This window comes from Eleutherodactylus coqui, chromosome 4 (assembly GCF_035609145.1).
Source record: "Eleutherodactylus coqui strain aEleCoq1 chromosome 4, aEleCoq1.hap1, whole genome shotgun sequence".
In the NCBI taxonomy this organism is placed as follows: Eukaryota; Metazoa; Chordata; class Amphibia; order Anura; family Eleutherodactylidae; genus Eleutherodactylus; species Eleutherodactylus coqui.
This window is the reverse complement of record NC_089840.1, coordinates 237,685,724-237,701,717: the sequence shown is the minus strand read 5'-3', so window position 1 is coordinate 237,701,717 and position 15,994 is coordinate 237,685,724. Positions and strand designations below refer to the sequence as shown.

The 15,994-nt window shown below is 42.6% G+C and overlaps 1 protein-coding gene across 3 annotated transcripts in view; it reads right to left on the bottom strand.

Moving 5' to 3' along the window:
• Positions 1–6,644: 6,644 nt before the first annotated feature.
• The window catches only part of LZTS2 (leucine zipper tumor suppressor 2), a 126,491-nt gene continuing 117,141 nt past the window's right edge, over positions 6,645–15,994 (bottom strand). For all 3 annotated transcript variants that reach the window (XM_066600933.1, XM_066600932.1, XM_066600934.1), the window contains 3 exons: positions 14,221–14,811; positions 10,883–11,152; positions 6,645–9,211 (listed from right to left, as the gene is read on the bottom strand). In XM_066600933.1, coding sequence (XP_066457030.1) covers positions 8,507–9,211; positions 10,883–11,152; positions 14,221–14,811 — 1,566 coding nt within the window. In that variant the 3' untranslated portion in view covers positions 6,645–8,506. The remainder of the gene's footprint in view (positions 9,212–10,882; positions 11,153–14,220; positions 14,812–15,994) is intronic.

The following is a 15,994-nucleotide window of genomic DNA, read 5'->3' as shown; positions in this document are numbered from 1 at the left end:
AAGCTCAGCTTGCAGATGGGAAATAGGTTTTCTGTTCTTTGCAGGCTTGGAACTCGCTGCACAGTAACGGTTACTTAGATCATTATGAAAGTCTTTAGTATAAGGACAGTTTGGGCCTGTAGCTCTTTATCTGCGTCATCCTCACAATTGGACACTGGTCTGACAAATGTCCCAACAATTTATTGTCAAGATGATCATCTGTTCTCTGCATTAAGTAAATCCTCCCATTCCCCATCGTCTGAGATCATGTGCACCCACCAGAATCTTGGAGGAAATTGAAGATCATCAGAAAAGTCTTTGGCAAGTTGTGGTTTTTCCCTTGTAGTGATTCATTAGTCTTAATGAATATCTTCTTTAATCACTTCAGTAGTGGCGTTGGTAGATGATCACTAAGGATCCTTCGCAAGATACCACCGCAAGACTAGAGACTTTGTAGAGATGTTACCACTTACGTAAAAAGACTGCAAACAGAGGGAGGGCGAGACCATTTGTGACCGTGGAAGACTGGTGAGGAAAGATCACGAGGGGTGCAAGGCTGTCATAGACCCAGACAAGGTTTGGATAGACCAATACATTTCTGGTCAACATGCCAAAGCGCTCATGAAAAGTCTCAAGGACTATGTACAAATGGAGCCATATGCCTACCTTGAAGAGATTGCTCAAGTCATTGAGCAGGCAGAATGAAGAGGGAGAAAGCTCCTATGCCAATGATTTTACCAACCCTGCCAGCTGGTCTGGTAATAGTGCCTTTGCAGATTTTGCCAAGGAAGCGGGGAACTCCTTTTGAGAATTGGGAGAGCAGAAGAGTAAGCTACAAAAGACGGATCAGTGAGTGGTTCTGCCCTAACCGTGGTGTTGCCCCTCAGAGGCACCACTACTGGGAGTGTGTGGAATTTGGCCAGTTTGCTTGGAGGTGTCCGACTCTAAAAACAGTAGGCATGAGACTGGGTCTGCTACGGTGTACAAAATAACAGATGGTCCAAAGCGAGTAAATATTGCAGTCCCTGAAAGTGGCTATTGCAGTGCCTAGAGAAGGCTTAGGGCAACTGAGGAGCAAATTTAGACTATATCTACTGCACATCTAGTCTGCCAGGTCTTATTGGAGGGTCAGTGGACTATTACACTAGTACTTGTGTTCCCCTATGTCATGTGTCTGCCGCTACAGATGGTTTATTACCCCTGTGTTATGACCCATGGAGTCCCAAGGATTCTACTTATTAAACGGTATGTAAAGGGGTAGATGCTAAGGCCGCCATGTACCATACCCAGTTACCAGAAATGGAAATTACTGCATCATTCTTGTGTGGGGACCTGCCTGTGGATCAAAGGCCACACATTTTAGCCTTAGCCAGATTCAGCAACATAGGGTGGGCCCTGTTGATGAATCTGTTGCAGGATATACAGATAAGAGATACAGGCACACTGTTTGTCAGTCAGAGATTCCCTGGTTTAAAAACTAACTTTAAAAATGTATACATTTGTTAGAGCCCTCAACAAGCGTTAGGGTAACATTAGGTTTCGCTAGAGAACCCTATAGATTATCTGTACTTTCCTGAATGACACACTCCATCCCATCCAGGGCCTCAATACATTTGGGGTACACTGACTTTTTTGATCACCGTTATTACAATTTTTGGGAGGCTTTAGTTTTTTTTTATAGTGTTTGCTGTATGGGATAAAAAGTGTGTGTTCAATTTACTGTATAGGTTGTTACGGATGTTGTGATACCAAAAATGTATTTTTTAACTTATTATTAGAGATGAGCAAGTATACTCGCTAAGGCACATTACTCGAGCGAGTAGTGCCTTAGCCGAGTATCTCCCCGCTCGTCTCTAAAGATTCAGGGGACGGCGGGGGGCAAGGAGCAGCGGGGAGGAACGGATGGGAGATCTCTCTCCCTCTCCCCCCGCAACTCACCTGTCACCTGCGCCGGCCCCCGAATCTTTAGAGACGAGCGGGGAGATACTTGGCTAAGGCACTACTCGCTTCAGTAATGTGCCTTAGCGAGTATACTCGCTCCTCTCTACTTATTATCTTTTACAAAAAAATAAAAATGAAGTGCACAAAATATATATACATTTTTTTTTACCTGTTGTCCTTGTATGTAGGGGGCTAGAACCTGTGATCCTAAGATTGATCAGATAATACACTGCAGTACTTTAATTTTTCTGACAGACCTGGGTGCCACTGTCAGGCCTCTGATTGCCATGGCAATCCATCAAACCTCCGTGATTGGATGGTGAAGGGCCGATGATGTAACAAAGGGAGCTCCCTCCCTCTTTTAACTGCCTACATGCTGCAGACCACACTGATCGTGACTTGTAAGGGGTCAGAGGCAGGATTAAACTTATCTCTGGTCCCAGCTGTTGTAGCAGGACCTTGGCTGTCAGTTATAGCCATTCTCTTGCCCAGATGGCATGGACCTGTGCCATCTATACGCTGTAAAGGTATGCCATATTGCACTAACCCTATCCAACCAATGACATATATGAGGACTGGTCACATCCTCTGTTCAGCTGCATAGCTTTCTAGCATTACCCATGTTGACTCCATTGTAATTTTTCCTTTTCTTCCACCACCCCTCCTGTTTGACTGATTTGGCTTTCGTTTGATATGGAGCCCAGCACTAGTATTCCGGCAGGTGGGTAGTCTACACTGCTCAGTGCCAATGAATAACATCATTTTTGGTTGGCCATGAACGATGAAGACACCTTGCCTGACAATAGTAGTGCTTGGGCTTTGTATCTAATGGGGCCAGCTGCTTAGATTTACAGCCACATCCGACTAGAGCTAAACTGTCAAAATAAGGCCAAAAACTGGCCCCAAAAAGAGAGATACACAAGTTTATAGCTACAATTCCTGCACTGAAGAAGAAGTCTTTTCAGATTTTTGCTGGTCAAGTCTAGAAGCATCTGTTATAAGATGACTCCACACAGCCAAGGCATCTATCCAATTCTGAAATGCTGACATCCCTCTAAAACAATCACCAAAGATCATTTACACGTGACCTCACTGCCATTACCTCATCGTCTTCACTTTATACTGGCGTGTGCGTACAACTTAAGATCAATGATTCCATAACCCGAAAGAGCTTACTCCAGTAACCGTAGAGTCCCTGCGGAATAATCACGCTACTGATGTAAGTCAGACACTAGTAATGAATCACAGGCGTGTTATGCTATCGCAAGCTGATTATATCCACAGCAGCATTACATGTCACCGCAAGAAAATGACATATACTATCAATAGCAGAAGGGTAACAATATACTGGCTGTCTGGTGGGGTCTATAGGACAATATAATACTATTGTCTATCCAGTAAACTATTAATGGCCTATCCCTAGGATACACCATTAATAGTAAATTGGGGGGTAAGGGTCCGATTTCATGGACCCCTGATGATCAGATGTTTGCTGGACCAGTGTACTTTGTTCACTGAGCAGATTTCGGCAGGAAGCAGACAGCTCCTTTTTCACTACAGTGGCCACACTTGGTATTACAGGCAATGTTATGATGTGAAATGCCTGTAATACCCAGCCTGGTCACTGCACTGATAATGGAGCCATCTGCTTCCTACAGAAATCAGCTCACTGTATGAACACACTGGCCCAGTGAACAGTAAATCAGCGGGGGTCTTGGAAAGCAGACCGCCGCATAGCTACTATTGATGGCCTATCTTAAGGTTAGGCCATCAATATTTTACCCCTGGACAACCCCTTTGACATTAGGCATGTCAGCAGAGTAGAGGTAAGCAAAGTAAACCCATAAAATATGTCAGAATGGACTCCAATTTCAAATGTACCTACATATTTGTATCAAGAGGATCTTCCGGCAGGCCCAGACTCTGACATAATAATAGGCTCAGAGGTCCAGCAAGAGACAACCAATTTAGAGGCGACTCCACTTACCATGTGCATTTGCGTGGTGAAAACCGTGAGGTATAGCCGTCGGCCAAACAAGATCTATAGTATATGGCCACTTTAACCCTTTCCAATGCACTGACATCTGAAGACATTATGATTTAAGGCTGTACAGCTCCGATGTTGGAAGACGTCCGTCGGGGTTCTCTTACTGTATATTGCCAGCCTCTCTGCTGTTGGAGCCTATCCAGCGTGTCACCTCATGCAGTACTGGCTTTAGCCAGCATATAGCGCCATTGTATAACGGCAGAAAAAGAGTAAGCCCCCTAGGAAAACCAGGATACAAATTGGATTGGAAAGGGTTAAAGGGTATGTGTCATCCGATAATGGCCTATGGTATAAATAAAGTTTTAGAGTTAACCCTTTCATGAAAAAGGGTCATTGATGCTCTTGTGTCCAGGTCACAGTCTAAAGTCCTTGCATTCCCAATTAAAAAAAAAACAAAAAAAAAACTTTTTAGTTTTCCATTGATAGAGCTGTGTGAGGCTCATTTGCTGTGCGGCGACCTGTAGTTTTGTATTGGTACAACTTTTGGGTTCACAAAACTAATACTTATTAGAGATGGGGTGACCAAAAAAAACACTACTCTGGCATTTTATTTACTCTGGGATGTATGATCGTAACCCTGAAAGGTGACACCTATATATAGATTGTAAAAAATGCATAAAGGGCAGCGCCTTGAAGTTTTCAGAAGTAATCCAATATTGTAAAAAAGACTCCTATACAAGAGTGAAAAGGACTCAGCTGGCGCCAAGTGGAGGGTACCAAAGAAATTTTGAAACCCACTCACTAGCGCCCAAAGTCCCTGCAGACTTTAATATTGATGATCCACTTGGTATCCCACAGTCAATCCATATTCATGGTGAGCAGCACACGAACAATCGCAATTTCTCTGTGTAAAATGGGTATACAGAGGATAAAAGTGTACAAAAAACTCCACACAAAAAAGAAGTCCCTCTTCGCTCTTGTGGGATCAAGTTACTACAAAAGGATAAAGCGCTCCTTGGTACTGAAAAAATGCTTTAAAAAGATGCTCTGCATAGCGCCAAAACGCGTTGCATGTCTGTAGGTTTTTTAAATCAAATAAATACCTAACATTCCTATTTGGGTATTACTAAGAAGTTTTTTTTTTTTGTTTTTTTTTGGGGAGGGGGGGGGGGGGGGGAGTCTTGGCAAAAGAGCCTTATTCTTCTCCTATTTTTTCAGTACCAGGAGTGCTTTATCTTTTTATCTTTCGTAGTAACTTTATCCCACAAGAGCGCACTTCTGTTTTTGCGTCAGTTTTTTTGTACACTTTTATAACTATGTATAGATAAAGCCCCATTTAGACGGGACGAATGTTGGGCAAACGATGCCCGACACTCGTCCCCGCACATGCCAGCTCCCGTGCTGCTGCACGGAAGCTTGTATTGCTGGCTCACAGCGGGGTGGCAGGAGCACATTTCAGTTCTTGCTCTCCCCCACTCCTCTCCATTCAGTTAACATAGTGGCTGTTCAATACTGAACAGCTGCTATGTACACTGCACTGTTCTAGTTAAACTCATCGCTCATGCTGCATAAACGATGGGCGATGAGCTGATCGTTCAATGTAAGTAGCAGCCGTTCAGTATTGAACGGCCACTATGTTAACTGAATGGAGAGGGGCGGAGCAAGAACTGAAATCTGCTCCTGCCGCCCCGCTGTGAGCCAGCGATACAAGCTCCCGTGCAGGAGCACGGGAGCTGGTATGTCCGGGGACGAGTGTCGGGCATCATTTGGTCGACATTCATCCCGTCTAAATGTGGTTTAAGACCGGATCTACCACTCACAATAGGTGATATGGATGCACAGATATACCGTTGAGAAGGGTCATAAAGACCTGAAACTTCCCGTATTTTCTAACCAGCTTTACTACTTCCATATCTAAGGCTGCTTTCACATATGCCATGGGGGTTCCGTTTTCCTGCTCCATTAGGGGAGCAGGAAAGGGGAATCTTCTGGCCGAACAGATCCTCCTTATGACGGAACTGAGCAGCGCCGAACAGACCCCATTGACTATAATGGAGTCCATTTCGTTTCCGCTCAGCTGTTCGTAATTTTGCACCGAATTACGGTTGGTTCCGGCGCAGATGTGAAAGCAGCCTAAGCCTGGGAATTTGTGCGTATGATTGGACAATAAATATTCTTCATTATTAATGCATCACAACTAAAAGTGCTGCGGAATCTTCATTTGGATTTGCAGTGACCGAGACAAGTTCTCTAAGACTTAATGCTCAGTCTTCCCTCATGTGGAGTTTAGGGTTAGTTTCCCAGTCTTTCCCGTTTTGTGTTTCCTTTTGACAGACATTTTCTGTTATCCGGGTTTATAGGTCTTCATCCTTTTAGGAAGTAACCAATACATCCAGGTCAGACGTAACAATTAGAGATGAGCAAGTATACTCGCTAAGGCACATTACTCGAGCGAGTAGTGCCTTAGCCGAGTATCTCCCCGCTCGTCTCTAAAGATTCGGGGGCCGGCGGGGGGCGGGGAGCGGCGGGAGAGAGCGGGGAGATCTCTATCCCCCTCTCTCCCCCCCACAACTCACCTGTCACCCGCGCCGGCCCCCGAGACGAGCGGGGAGATACTCGGCTAAGGCACTACTCGCTCGAGTAATGTGCCTTAGCGAGTATACTCGCTCATCTCTAGTAACAATACATTTTCTAAATAGACATACTGTAGACTGACAGATGACTCAAGACATCTTAATACAGTACTGGATTTCACCAGGTTTTATTATTAGGCTCATAAACAATTACCCATAAAGTATGGGAATAAGTCTTTGCATTGGCTTTAATACACTTCTTTTTGAAATTTAGCTCACTCCCTATGGTTTCCTTTACGGCATTACAATGGCATTTAGGCTTTTCCCTTTTAATACAAACTGAAAAGTCTATGAATTGGCAAAAAGTCCATATATAAAGAAAATGAATGTACAAATTGAAATATCTCAAGATTTGCGACACGAGATGGAAAAAAAATGTGTATGTCCTACAGCTGCATTCGTTCAGCCATCTCTCACCATGGGCTCCCATGTTAAACAATGTATGCACTTCTATACTTTTTTTTTACTGCACTGCTGTGACAGATGTACAAAAACAAAAAGGTTTACATTTAGCATTTTGTTGTTTAACTGGATAGAAGGACATTGTAGCAATTTTAATAATGAGACTTGAGTTCTCAAAGGGGTTTTCCAGTTAAATACTATTGATGATCTATCCTCAGAATATGGTCATCGATGGTTGATCGGCCGGGGACTGTCACAATGGGAGCCCTGCCTACAGAAACGAGTTCCAGCCGCTACACTGAGGTCGGCGCAGAGGCTTCTGCTCTGACCTCTCTGTATTTGAGGTGCACCTGCTTAGTTGATCGGTCAGGGTCCGGAGTGACGGACCTTGGCCGGTCAAAGTAGAATGTAGTGCCGGCGACTACACAGGGGTTGGAGCAGCTGCTTCAGCTCTGACCCCACTGTGTAGCAGTGCTAAAAGCATGCGCCCGGTCAGTTGGTCATCCAGGTTCCCAAGCGGCGAACCCCGACTGATCAACAATTAGTGACCTACCTTGACGACACATCATCAATAGCATGTGTGCCTGCAAAACCCCGTTAATTTCCTAATCAATTTTTTGCCAAAACTATGAGAATTAAGAGTTAAATGCCATCGTAATGATGAAAGATGAACTAAGGGTGAAGTCACAAAAGGTAGTAGAAGATCCTCTAGGTGGGCAAAGGGGCTGCCACGTATGGCTTGTAGTCTTGTAGTGAGCTATAGACCCTCTGAGAACCAAGAGAAGGAACAGTCTTTCTATTGCAAATGGTATTATCTGAAGTCGGGTTATGATTGTGCTCTAGCAATTAGCCTACCTGAGATTGAAAAGCGACTATGTTTGTCCAACAGGAAGAGATAGAGAAGAAAGGTGCTAGTCGTAGTTTACAAAACCAGTCATTTCACTTTGGGAACCAAAATCTCTTATCTTACATTATTTACAAGCGGCAGCCTAGTGGAGAATACAAAAACCAAAGCTAATGGCGGCTATTACATGGGAGAGAAGACATTCAAAAATATAGCTACAGTATTATTAACAGCGACGAATGTTAGAGGAGAACAAGAAAATAAGGTCGCAGTGCTACAAAATAAAACTATAGGTATCCAATGGAAGCATCTCTGCTCGGTGTTACTTCTGCTGCGTCTTTGTGACAATGAACTGACCATGACAAAATGGCTGTCCTGAGAACGGAACGTAAAGAAGACACAAAATGTATGGTATCATTAATGTTCCTGCCCAATGACATTGCTTTGGTCCATCGGGCATGGTTAGCGTTGCCCACGAGGGTGGATATGGCTCCTTCAATACACATCAGATGGAAATATAAACTCATTGGACATTTTAGACATCTGTAACGTCTTGTCAATCAGGGGTTTTTGAGTTCCTCTGTCAAAAATAAAAGCAGGATATGTTTTATACAATAAATGCAACAGCTTTTGTGGCCAAGTTGCTTTTTTGGCAACACCAACCGCTGGAACGTCCAAAAAAAACCCAAAAAACAAGGCATAAGTGGTACTTTATTGGCTTTAAATTTCCGTGGCTGTGATTTCTTCAAACTGAATCTCAGAACCGTGCAAGTCAAATTCATCGAGTTCCCTTGCCTCTAGTTCCAGAGAGAGCTGCTTAATGTCTCTCTCCAGCTCCCGGTTCTGTTGGTACATCTGGATATAGTTGTGTTGTAATTGCTTTTGATATCTGATCACCTTCTCTTTTTCTTCTTGCCATATGCGTCGCTCCACCTCAAAGTTTTCTAACTGTTCCTGGTTCCTTCTACGTTCCGTCACCAAAGCTTCCCTTAGCCTTTCCATGTATTGCTTTAAGCTCTGGAGGTTGTCAGAATTTTGACGCTGCGCTTTGGCCTCATCGCTTTCGTAAAGCAAGAATGGGTCTTCCTTCTCATAGCAATGGCACAGTCCATGCCTAAGGCTGGCAACAGCTGCTTCTCGGAGACTAGCCACCTCCTGGTCTAGCTTACTGGCCTTCTCGCGTAGCAGTTCGGACTCGTTCTTCTTGCGCTGCAGTTCATTCTCACACACCTCCAACTCCAACGTCTTTGTATGGGCAGTGTCTTGAAGTTCCTGAACTTGCTCTTCGCTAATCTGAAGGTCAGAGCGTGTGTCTCTCAGCTGGGTACGAAGCAGTAATATTTCATTGGATTTCTGAGATAGTTCGGCCTGAGCATCTTTCAGCTGCTGTTTGAGTAAAGAAATTTCACCAGATTTCTGGCAAACCTAGAAGAAAAAACGAGACACATAAGCCATCCAGTGGATAAAGCGTTTAACAATATACAAAGCACTCACGTATAAGGACACTCAGATACAGAAATTTGATATAAAGGGAAACAAACTAAAAATATTGTTGCACAACATCAAAAATGAACCCATTTGATGTCATCATTTTTTCTGACAGTGGTTGGTAACTGCCACGTTTGGAGTTAACCCTGAATGCGGACGTTAACTGTTAAGACGCGCCGTCAGCTATGACCATGTCACCAGGAGGGGGAACCCCTTATGTGCCCCTTCAGTCCCCCTGAAATGTGATGGTGGGTGCTTTTGAGCTAGTATGGCAGCTCAAAGCCTACTTAAGGGCTCCCATGCATGGATGTCTATCAAACCTTGCCCATCGCAGGGCCTCATAGGCAACATAAAAAAATCACTGCGATACTGAAGTATATAGTACAAGTTCAAGTCCCATGTGGGTATTAAATAAAAGTGTAAAAAAAAAAGAGATTTAATAAAGTTTTTGTTTTTTTTTAATCCTAAAAAGTTCAAAAACAACTGCCTTTTCGCCTTAAAAAAAAAACACCCACATGTTTGGTATAGCTGTGTATGTAAAACTCCAAACTACTATAATAATCGGAATATTTATCATGTACAGTGAATGCCATAAAAAAAAGGATTACATGCCAGAATTGTGATTTTTCTTTTGGTATCCCGGCTCCAAAAACATTGAATAAAAGAGTGACCAAAAAGATGGACATTTCCCAAGATGGCAGTAATAAAGCTACAGCTCATTGTGCAAAAAAAACCCCCAAAAAACGAGCACTTACAGTCCAACTGAAAAAAAAAGTTATGGCACTCAAAAAACATTGCTTTGCATTTTTAAAGAAAAACCTCAAAAAAAAAAAAGTTAATTTAGTATCACCATAATCGTGCTGACCCGTAGAACAAAGTTCACGGGTCTTTTTTACTGCACTGTCAATGCTGTAAAAATGATCCCCTCTACCCACAAAAAAACGCAATTGCATTTTTTACATTTCTCCCCGCTTATGAATGTTTCCGTTTTTCCATTCATTATATGGCACCATTAAAAAATACAACTCATCTTTCAAAAAAACAAGCCCTCATACGACTATGTCAAAAGAAAAATTAAAAAGTCACGGACCAAAAGATTTTTAAATTTTTTAAATTCATTTTTAAGAGTTATTGCAGTACCAAACATCTACGCTAAAAGTGTCTGATTGGTGAGGATTCAACTACTCAACCCCTTCTAATCAGCAAAACGAGAATCCTCTAGCCCAATTTTTGAGGGAGAGCATATATGCACAGCTGCAATTGTTTCATACGCGTCTACAGAGAGAGACTATGCTCGATTGTTTGTCACTTTCCATAGACTGCCATAAAGAGACGTTTTGCTATCCTCCGAGGACCCATTTTGCTGATCGCAGAGGTTGCACTGCTAGGATCTCCACTGATCAGACATTTATGGCATTGTACATGGATTTGCCATAAATGTTGTTCGCTTAACTATTCCATTCCTCGTAGTTGGGCAAATCCCAACTTAAGCCAATTCGTCTTTCAAAGCAAAGATAGTATGTGTTCCAACTACTTTTTTGGTGTGTTTTAGTCTTAGTACAATCTTTCAAATGCTACGTCAACATCAATGTCCTTGTATGATCCTACCTCCCATTTGGTCTCCTCTAACCGTGGCCCAAGCTCCGTTTGCTCTCTCTCGAATGAGGCGCACCGCTTCTCTAGCAGTTCCCGTTCTTGGAGAAGTTGAGAGAAATCCTCCTGAAGCTTTTTCTTCTCTTGCTGTAGCTGAAATATTTGGAGCTGCAGTACCTGCTGCGTCCGCTGCGCCTTCTGGGAAGCCTGCTTCATTTTGAGGGCACAGCTTTGGCGGAGCTCCTCCATTTCCTGCTCACATCGCTTTTGTTTTTCTTCATAAACCTGTGAAAGCATGAAGTGTAAAAAAAATTAGCCTCTGAACCTCCATAATTACCTCACAATTATCCTTGTTAATTCTTTAAAGGATCACAGCCGTCTAGAAATACCAAAGTGGTTGAAGCCGTATTTAGCAGAGCAGACTAAATATGTGGAACAGGTGTCATTTTTGGCACCATGCGGTTATATAAAACAGCAACAGTTAATAAAAGAAGCCAAAACTCTCAAAATTGGTGCACAGACGTATTAAAAAGTTCTAGTTTTTGGACAGCTACAATCTTACTACGAGGTGCATTTAACCTCTAAGGTCTTCTAATTATTTTCTCAAGAGTAGGGGCAGATAGAAACACAGGACAGGTTTTAGAAGATGGCGGCATTCTTTGGGGATGAGCGAGATAGATGGCAGCATCGTCTAGTGCTCAGAACCCACGTGACCGCCGCTGGAGATAGAAGCTTCTTCAATACTTAAAATGGTGCCATTCAAGTTCTAAGAACAATGTGCAATCATCTGTTTTCTTCACTTGCATGGAATGACACCATCGATAGTTAGTTGAGTGAGACATGCATTGAAGAGGTGTCATGGACGTAAAAAATGTGTGTTCATGGATGCAACAGTTCTAAGAAGGCCGAACGTTATGTGCGAACAAACCAAAGGAGCCTCAGCCACGCACCAACTGGTCTGACAACATGATTTGCATGAGTAGAGCAAGTAGTTATGGAGGACTGTTAATTGACTGTGGAAGACACTGACTGCAAAGTCGGCATATCCGTGAAGACCTGAAGATTGGAAAGTTTCCTCCAGGTGGGTGCCACAAATCCATCAAGACAACTCTGCTGCTCATCGGGCGACCCTTACTCAAGGGTGTCTTCATGACAACAACTTTAAAGTGGTTTCTCATGCTCCCTACTCAACTGACCTTGCACCTAGCAACATTTGGTTTGTTCCAACAATTTAAGGATACTCACAGCGGCCATAGAGGTCAACATTGTAAAAGATGTGTAAGTCAAGAGGGATATTATGTTGAGAAGTGACAATGCTTTCTGGGGCAAGTAGTTCTTTAGAAAAAATTAGAGAGTCATTAGAACTTGGAATGCACCTCGTAAAGGTTACAATATTGTAAAACACATCACACAAGAAGGTGGCTGTCCATCAGGATCTTGCTTTTGGAAGTATTGCATTCTCTTAATAAATTTGATCTCAGGCTGTATAGACTCTAATGAGTAAGACTCCATTCTGCAAACCTAAAATGTCAATCCCTATGCATTTAGAAATCCATGCAAAATGCCTTTAAAATGCCTTTAAAACACTGCTTATATACTTAAAAGCTCTGTAGAGGATTAGAAAAAAAAGCTATTCTTTCAGTTCCTTTTTCCCAGTGCTGCATCTGTCCATATACCATGTTTAGCATTGCAGGTTAGCCCCATTCGCTTGACTAGACATGAACCAGACATAGATCATAGATTACAGTGGTGCTGTGTTTGCAAAAAAAGAAAAACAGAGTCCGTTTTTTTTAGTTCTGGGCTTCCCTATAAAAAGTATGTTATTAAAGCACGTTCTACATACAAACTTGTGTTGATTACATGTATATGGAGAAGAGACATATCCAGATAAACTGGGACTCTGACACAACCTTTCGGCAGGTGTTAACTCAAAGTAGAGGGCAGTCGATGGAACTGGTTTTATCAAAACAAAAAAGTATTTTAAACCAGCAGGTAGCATTTCGAGTTGCGCAAAGCTCTTCATCAGACAATGGATTGCACATATATTGGCATGACAATTCCTCAGGGTCCATTGTTTGTATACGTCATGACCATTGCTGGTCAGTGGCTAGGCATGGAAGGCCAAGGACAGAGCCAGGTGAGGAATTTGCGTACCAATATTTGTGTAATCCAGCTGTCTGATCAAGAGGTCTATGCACCCTGAAACGCGTTTCCTGCTGGTTCGAAAAAAAGGATTTTTTTAATAAAACCAACTCCTTTGGCTGCACTCTTTTGATTGATATCTACCAACAGGTTGTGCCCAAGCCACCGTTCACCTTGCCCTCTGTCTATTCCATTATGCCACGCTAATATGACCTGTTCTTTCTTGATTAACTGTCTTTAGATACAGAAGGCCTGGGCGCCATCCTTGCTTTGAGTTCCACCCCTTTAGGGGTGCTCTGCCTATTTCTTCTCTGCCTTATTACATGTATGTGTCATACTTAGTACAACTAAGACGACTCTATTGTAACTGTACTTTCAACAAACGTTTGACATGTCAAAGGAACACGTCAAAAACTTTAATCGATGGGTCCGGTTGGGCGCTGAGAACTGATTACTAGAACAAAGCAGCAGAAGGGCCCGGCTAAGTGCTTTCTCTGCTCGCTAGTGGTAAACAGGCTAAATAGAGATTCTATGTGCCAGACTTCAGCTAGGAGCAAAAATCATGCTCAGCCAAGTAGTTCTGCTGCTTCATTGTAGCGTTGTTTGCTTTAACAATGCATATGGAGAGCATAGATAATTTAAGAAAGGACTGCGCTCGCATTCATTCAATTGTCCATTGCACCTACAGAACATATGGGTAGTACAGATAAACCACATACGAGGTCACATTCTTTCTACAAATGAGTCAGCTGCATAACTGTGCAGTAAAGTATTCCCTTCATGAATATCCAGAACTGTACAAAAGCTGGGTAACGATATCTGAAAACCAATATGGCTACCATTTCAGTCCACTACACGAATCTCTCCAGAAACTAATAAAAACCTGCTGAAATGGAAGGTTTTAGCAATGACAACCTATGGTTTTAGTAATGATAGCCTATGGTTCCGGCTCGGGTTCCACCTGGATGTTGTTTTCGGCAATCCAGCCGAAAACCCAGTATTAAAGCCAGGGATGGGGCCAAAACGTGACGTGAATGGCCCCCTACTTCTAATATTCGACTCAAAGCTGGACTTTGAATTGTACCATACATTTAGTGCCAAGAATGAGATCACATCCAATTATTGCCACTAAATATAGAGCTCCGGGATGGAGTGCAACTTTAGTGTAGAAGATTCAAAAGTTTAGTGGCTGCAACATTCTCATTCCCAACCTGGCAAATGGCTGCCTCATTTTCATCCAGATTCTCTTTCAGATGCTGTAACTCCATCTCCCGGTCTTTTAACTTCTCCTCCAGCTCTCGGATAAGGATCTCTTCATTGATGGGTGATCTATCGCATGAACCACTATCAGACGACTGGTTCCCTCTTCCACTTAAAGATCCGGTGCTTTTACTGGAAGATGAGCGTCCACTGTCAGAGTTGGAAGGACGTGTCCGTGCTCTTGACACTCGCTCAGAAAAACCATTTATGCTACTGTGATTATCCAGGTTAATGTGACTCATGGACATGCTGACTGGCTCCAGCTGGTGACTACAGCCTGTACTATAGGTGGGAAGACTAGACAGAGAATTTCGGCCAGAATCTGACATTGTTCCAGAGATGCTACTATTTCGGCAGCTAGGAGAGTTGTGCTTCTCATTTGTCCCCGTTGAGTTTCCACTGAAAAGAAGGTTTAAACTTCCCTGGCTGTCAGATAGGCTGGGGCCGCCATTCCTTTGGACAAGATATTGTAAAGAAGAGTTGCGTTTTTTTGGCACCACCGGTTTGAAAGCTGTCGGTTTTATCAATGTCTTCTCAATGTTCTGTAAGAAAAAAGCACAATACAGTATTTGATAACTCATGTGGCATCACAACAGCAGGTTCTACACAATGTAAACACTTTGGAGCCCAAAAAGGAAAAAAAAAAATTACAAAAAATGCAATGTAGATATTCAGCATGTGTGAGCTCTTGTAATGTTTTCTCATAAGCGTAGGTCAGACTACACTCCGATCCAAGAGGCAAGGGGGTGGGAGTGAGGGGGATTTTGGAAGATCAATCGTGCAGGTTTTATTCTAGTTTTAAGCGAATAGTTCTTTCCTTTAAAGACCATGGAAACCTTTGTGTATGAAAAATCAATACACATATAACTTACTAAGTCCCTGCAGAAAAAAATGATGCACTTATCTGTTTTTGCATTCAGTTTTCCTTCCTATGCATCTAGAAAGCATCATACTTAGTGTACAAGCTCTCCTACATTCAAGTTTCTGTTACTGGTTTTCCTGATCAGCTGGTCTCTCTCATGAATGTATACAAGTTCAGATCCTCCTCCCCTCTCCTCTTGCAGAGGCTGAGTAGCATGACCACGCCTACTCAATACTACACAGCTATCTCATCATTTCAGTAGTTGCAGGTCCTGTTCAGCCAGAGTGAATTGCAGCCCTTTGTAATAGTAGTTTTCTTAACTCTGTTCTCCTTCACCATTGCCCAGCACTGTAATACTGTAAAATGTAATTAAGGACTTATTAATAACTTAGTGAAAAGGCAGTGAATACACGTTCACAACAGGGGAGCAGGCTAGGGCAGGAACTGAGAAACAACAGTCAGTTAACCCTGACAGAATTTACTGAAATTTCAGTCCTCAAGTCTGCAGTGCCTTGCAAAATACTGCAAGCATAGAAATCAAACAATCGAAAATTTCTACTGAAAACCAAAATTACAAAAAGTCTTCAATTCCAAAAAGATTGATTAAAAGAAAAAAAGTGCAAAGATGTATATAGCTTTTAAGGCTTCTTACACTGTCCATACACATTAAGGCCATCAATATCAGATTGGTGGTGGTCCAACTCTTGGCATCCCCAACGATCAGCTGTTTGAATAGGTTATACAGGACATTGCTTTAGCTGACATTTTGAAAGGAGGGATAAACTTTGTGGCAATAAAGGGATTGTCGTTGAACAGTATGGTGTCTCCCATCAATTGTAAACCTGATCACATAGTTTATCTTA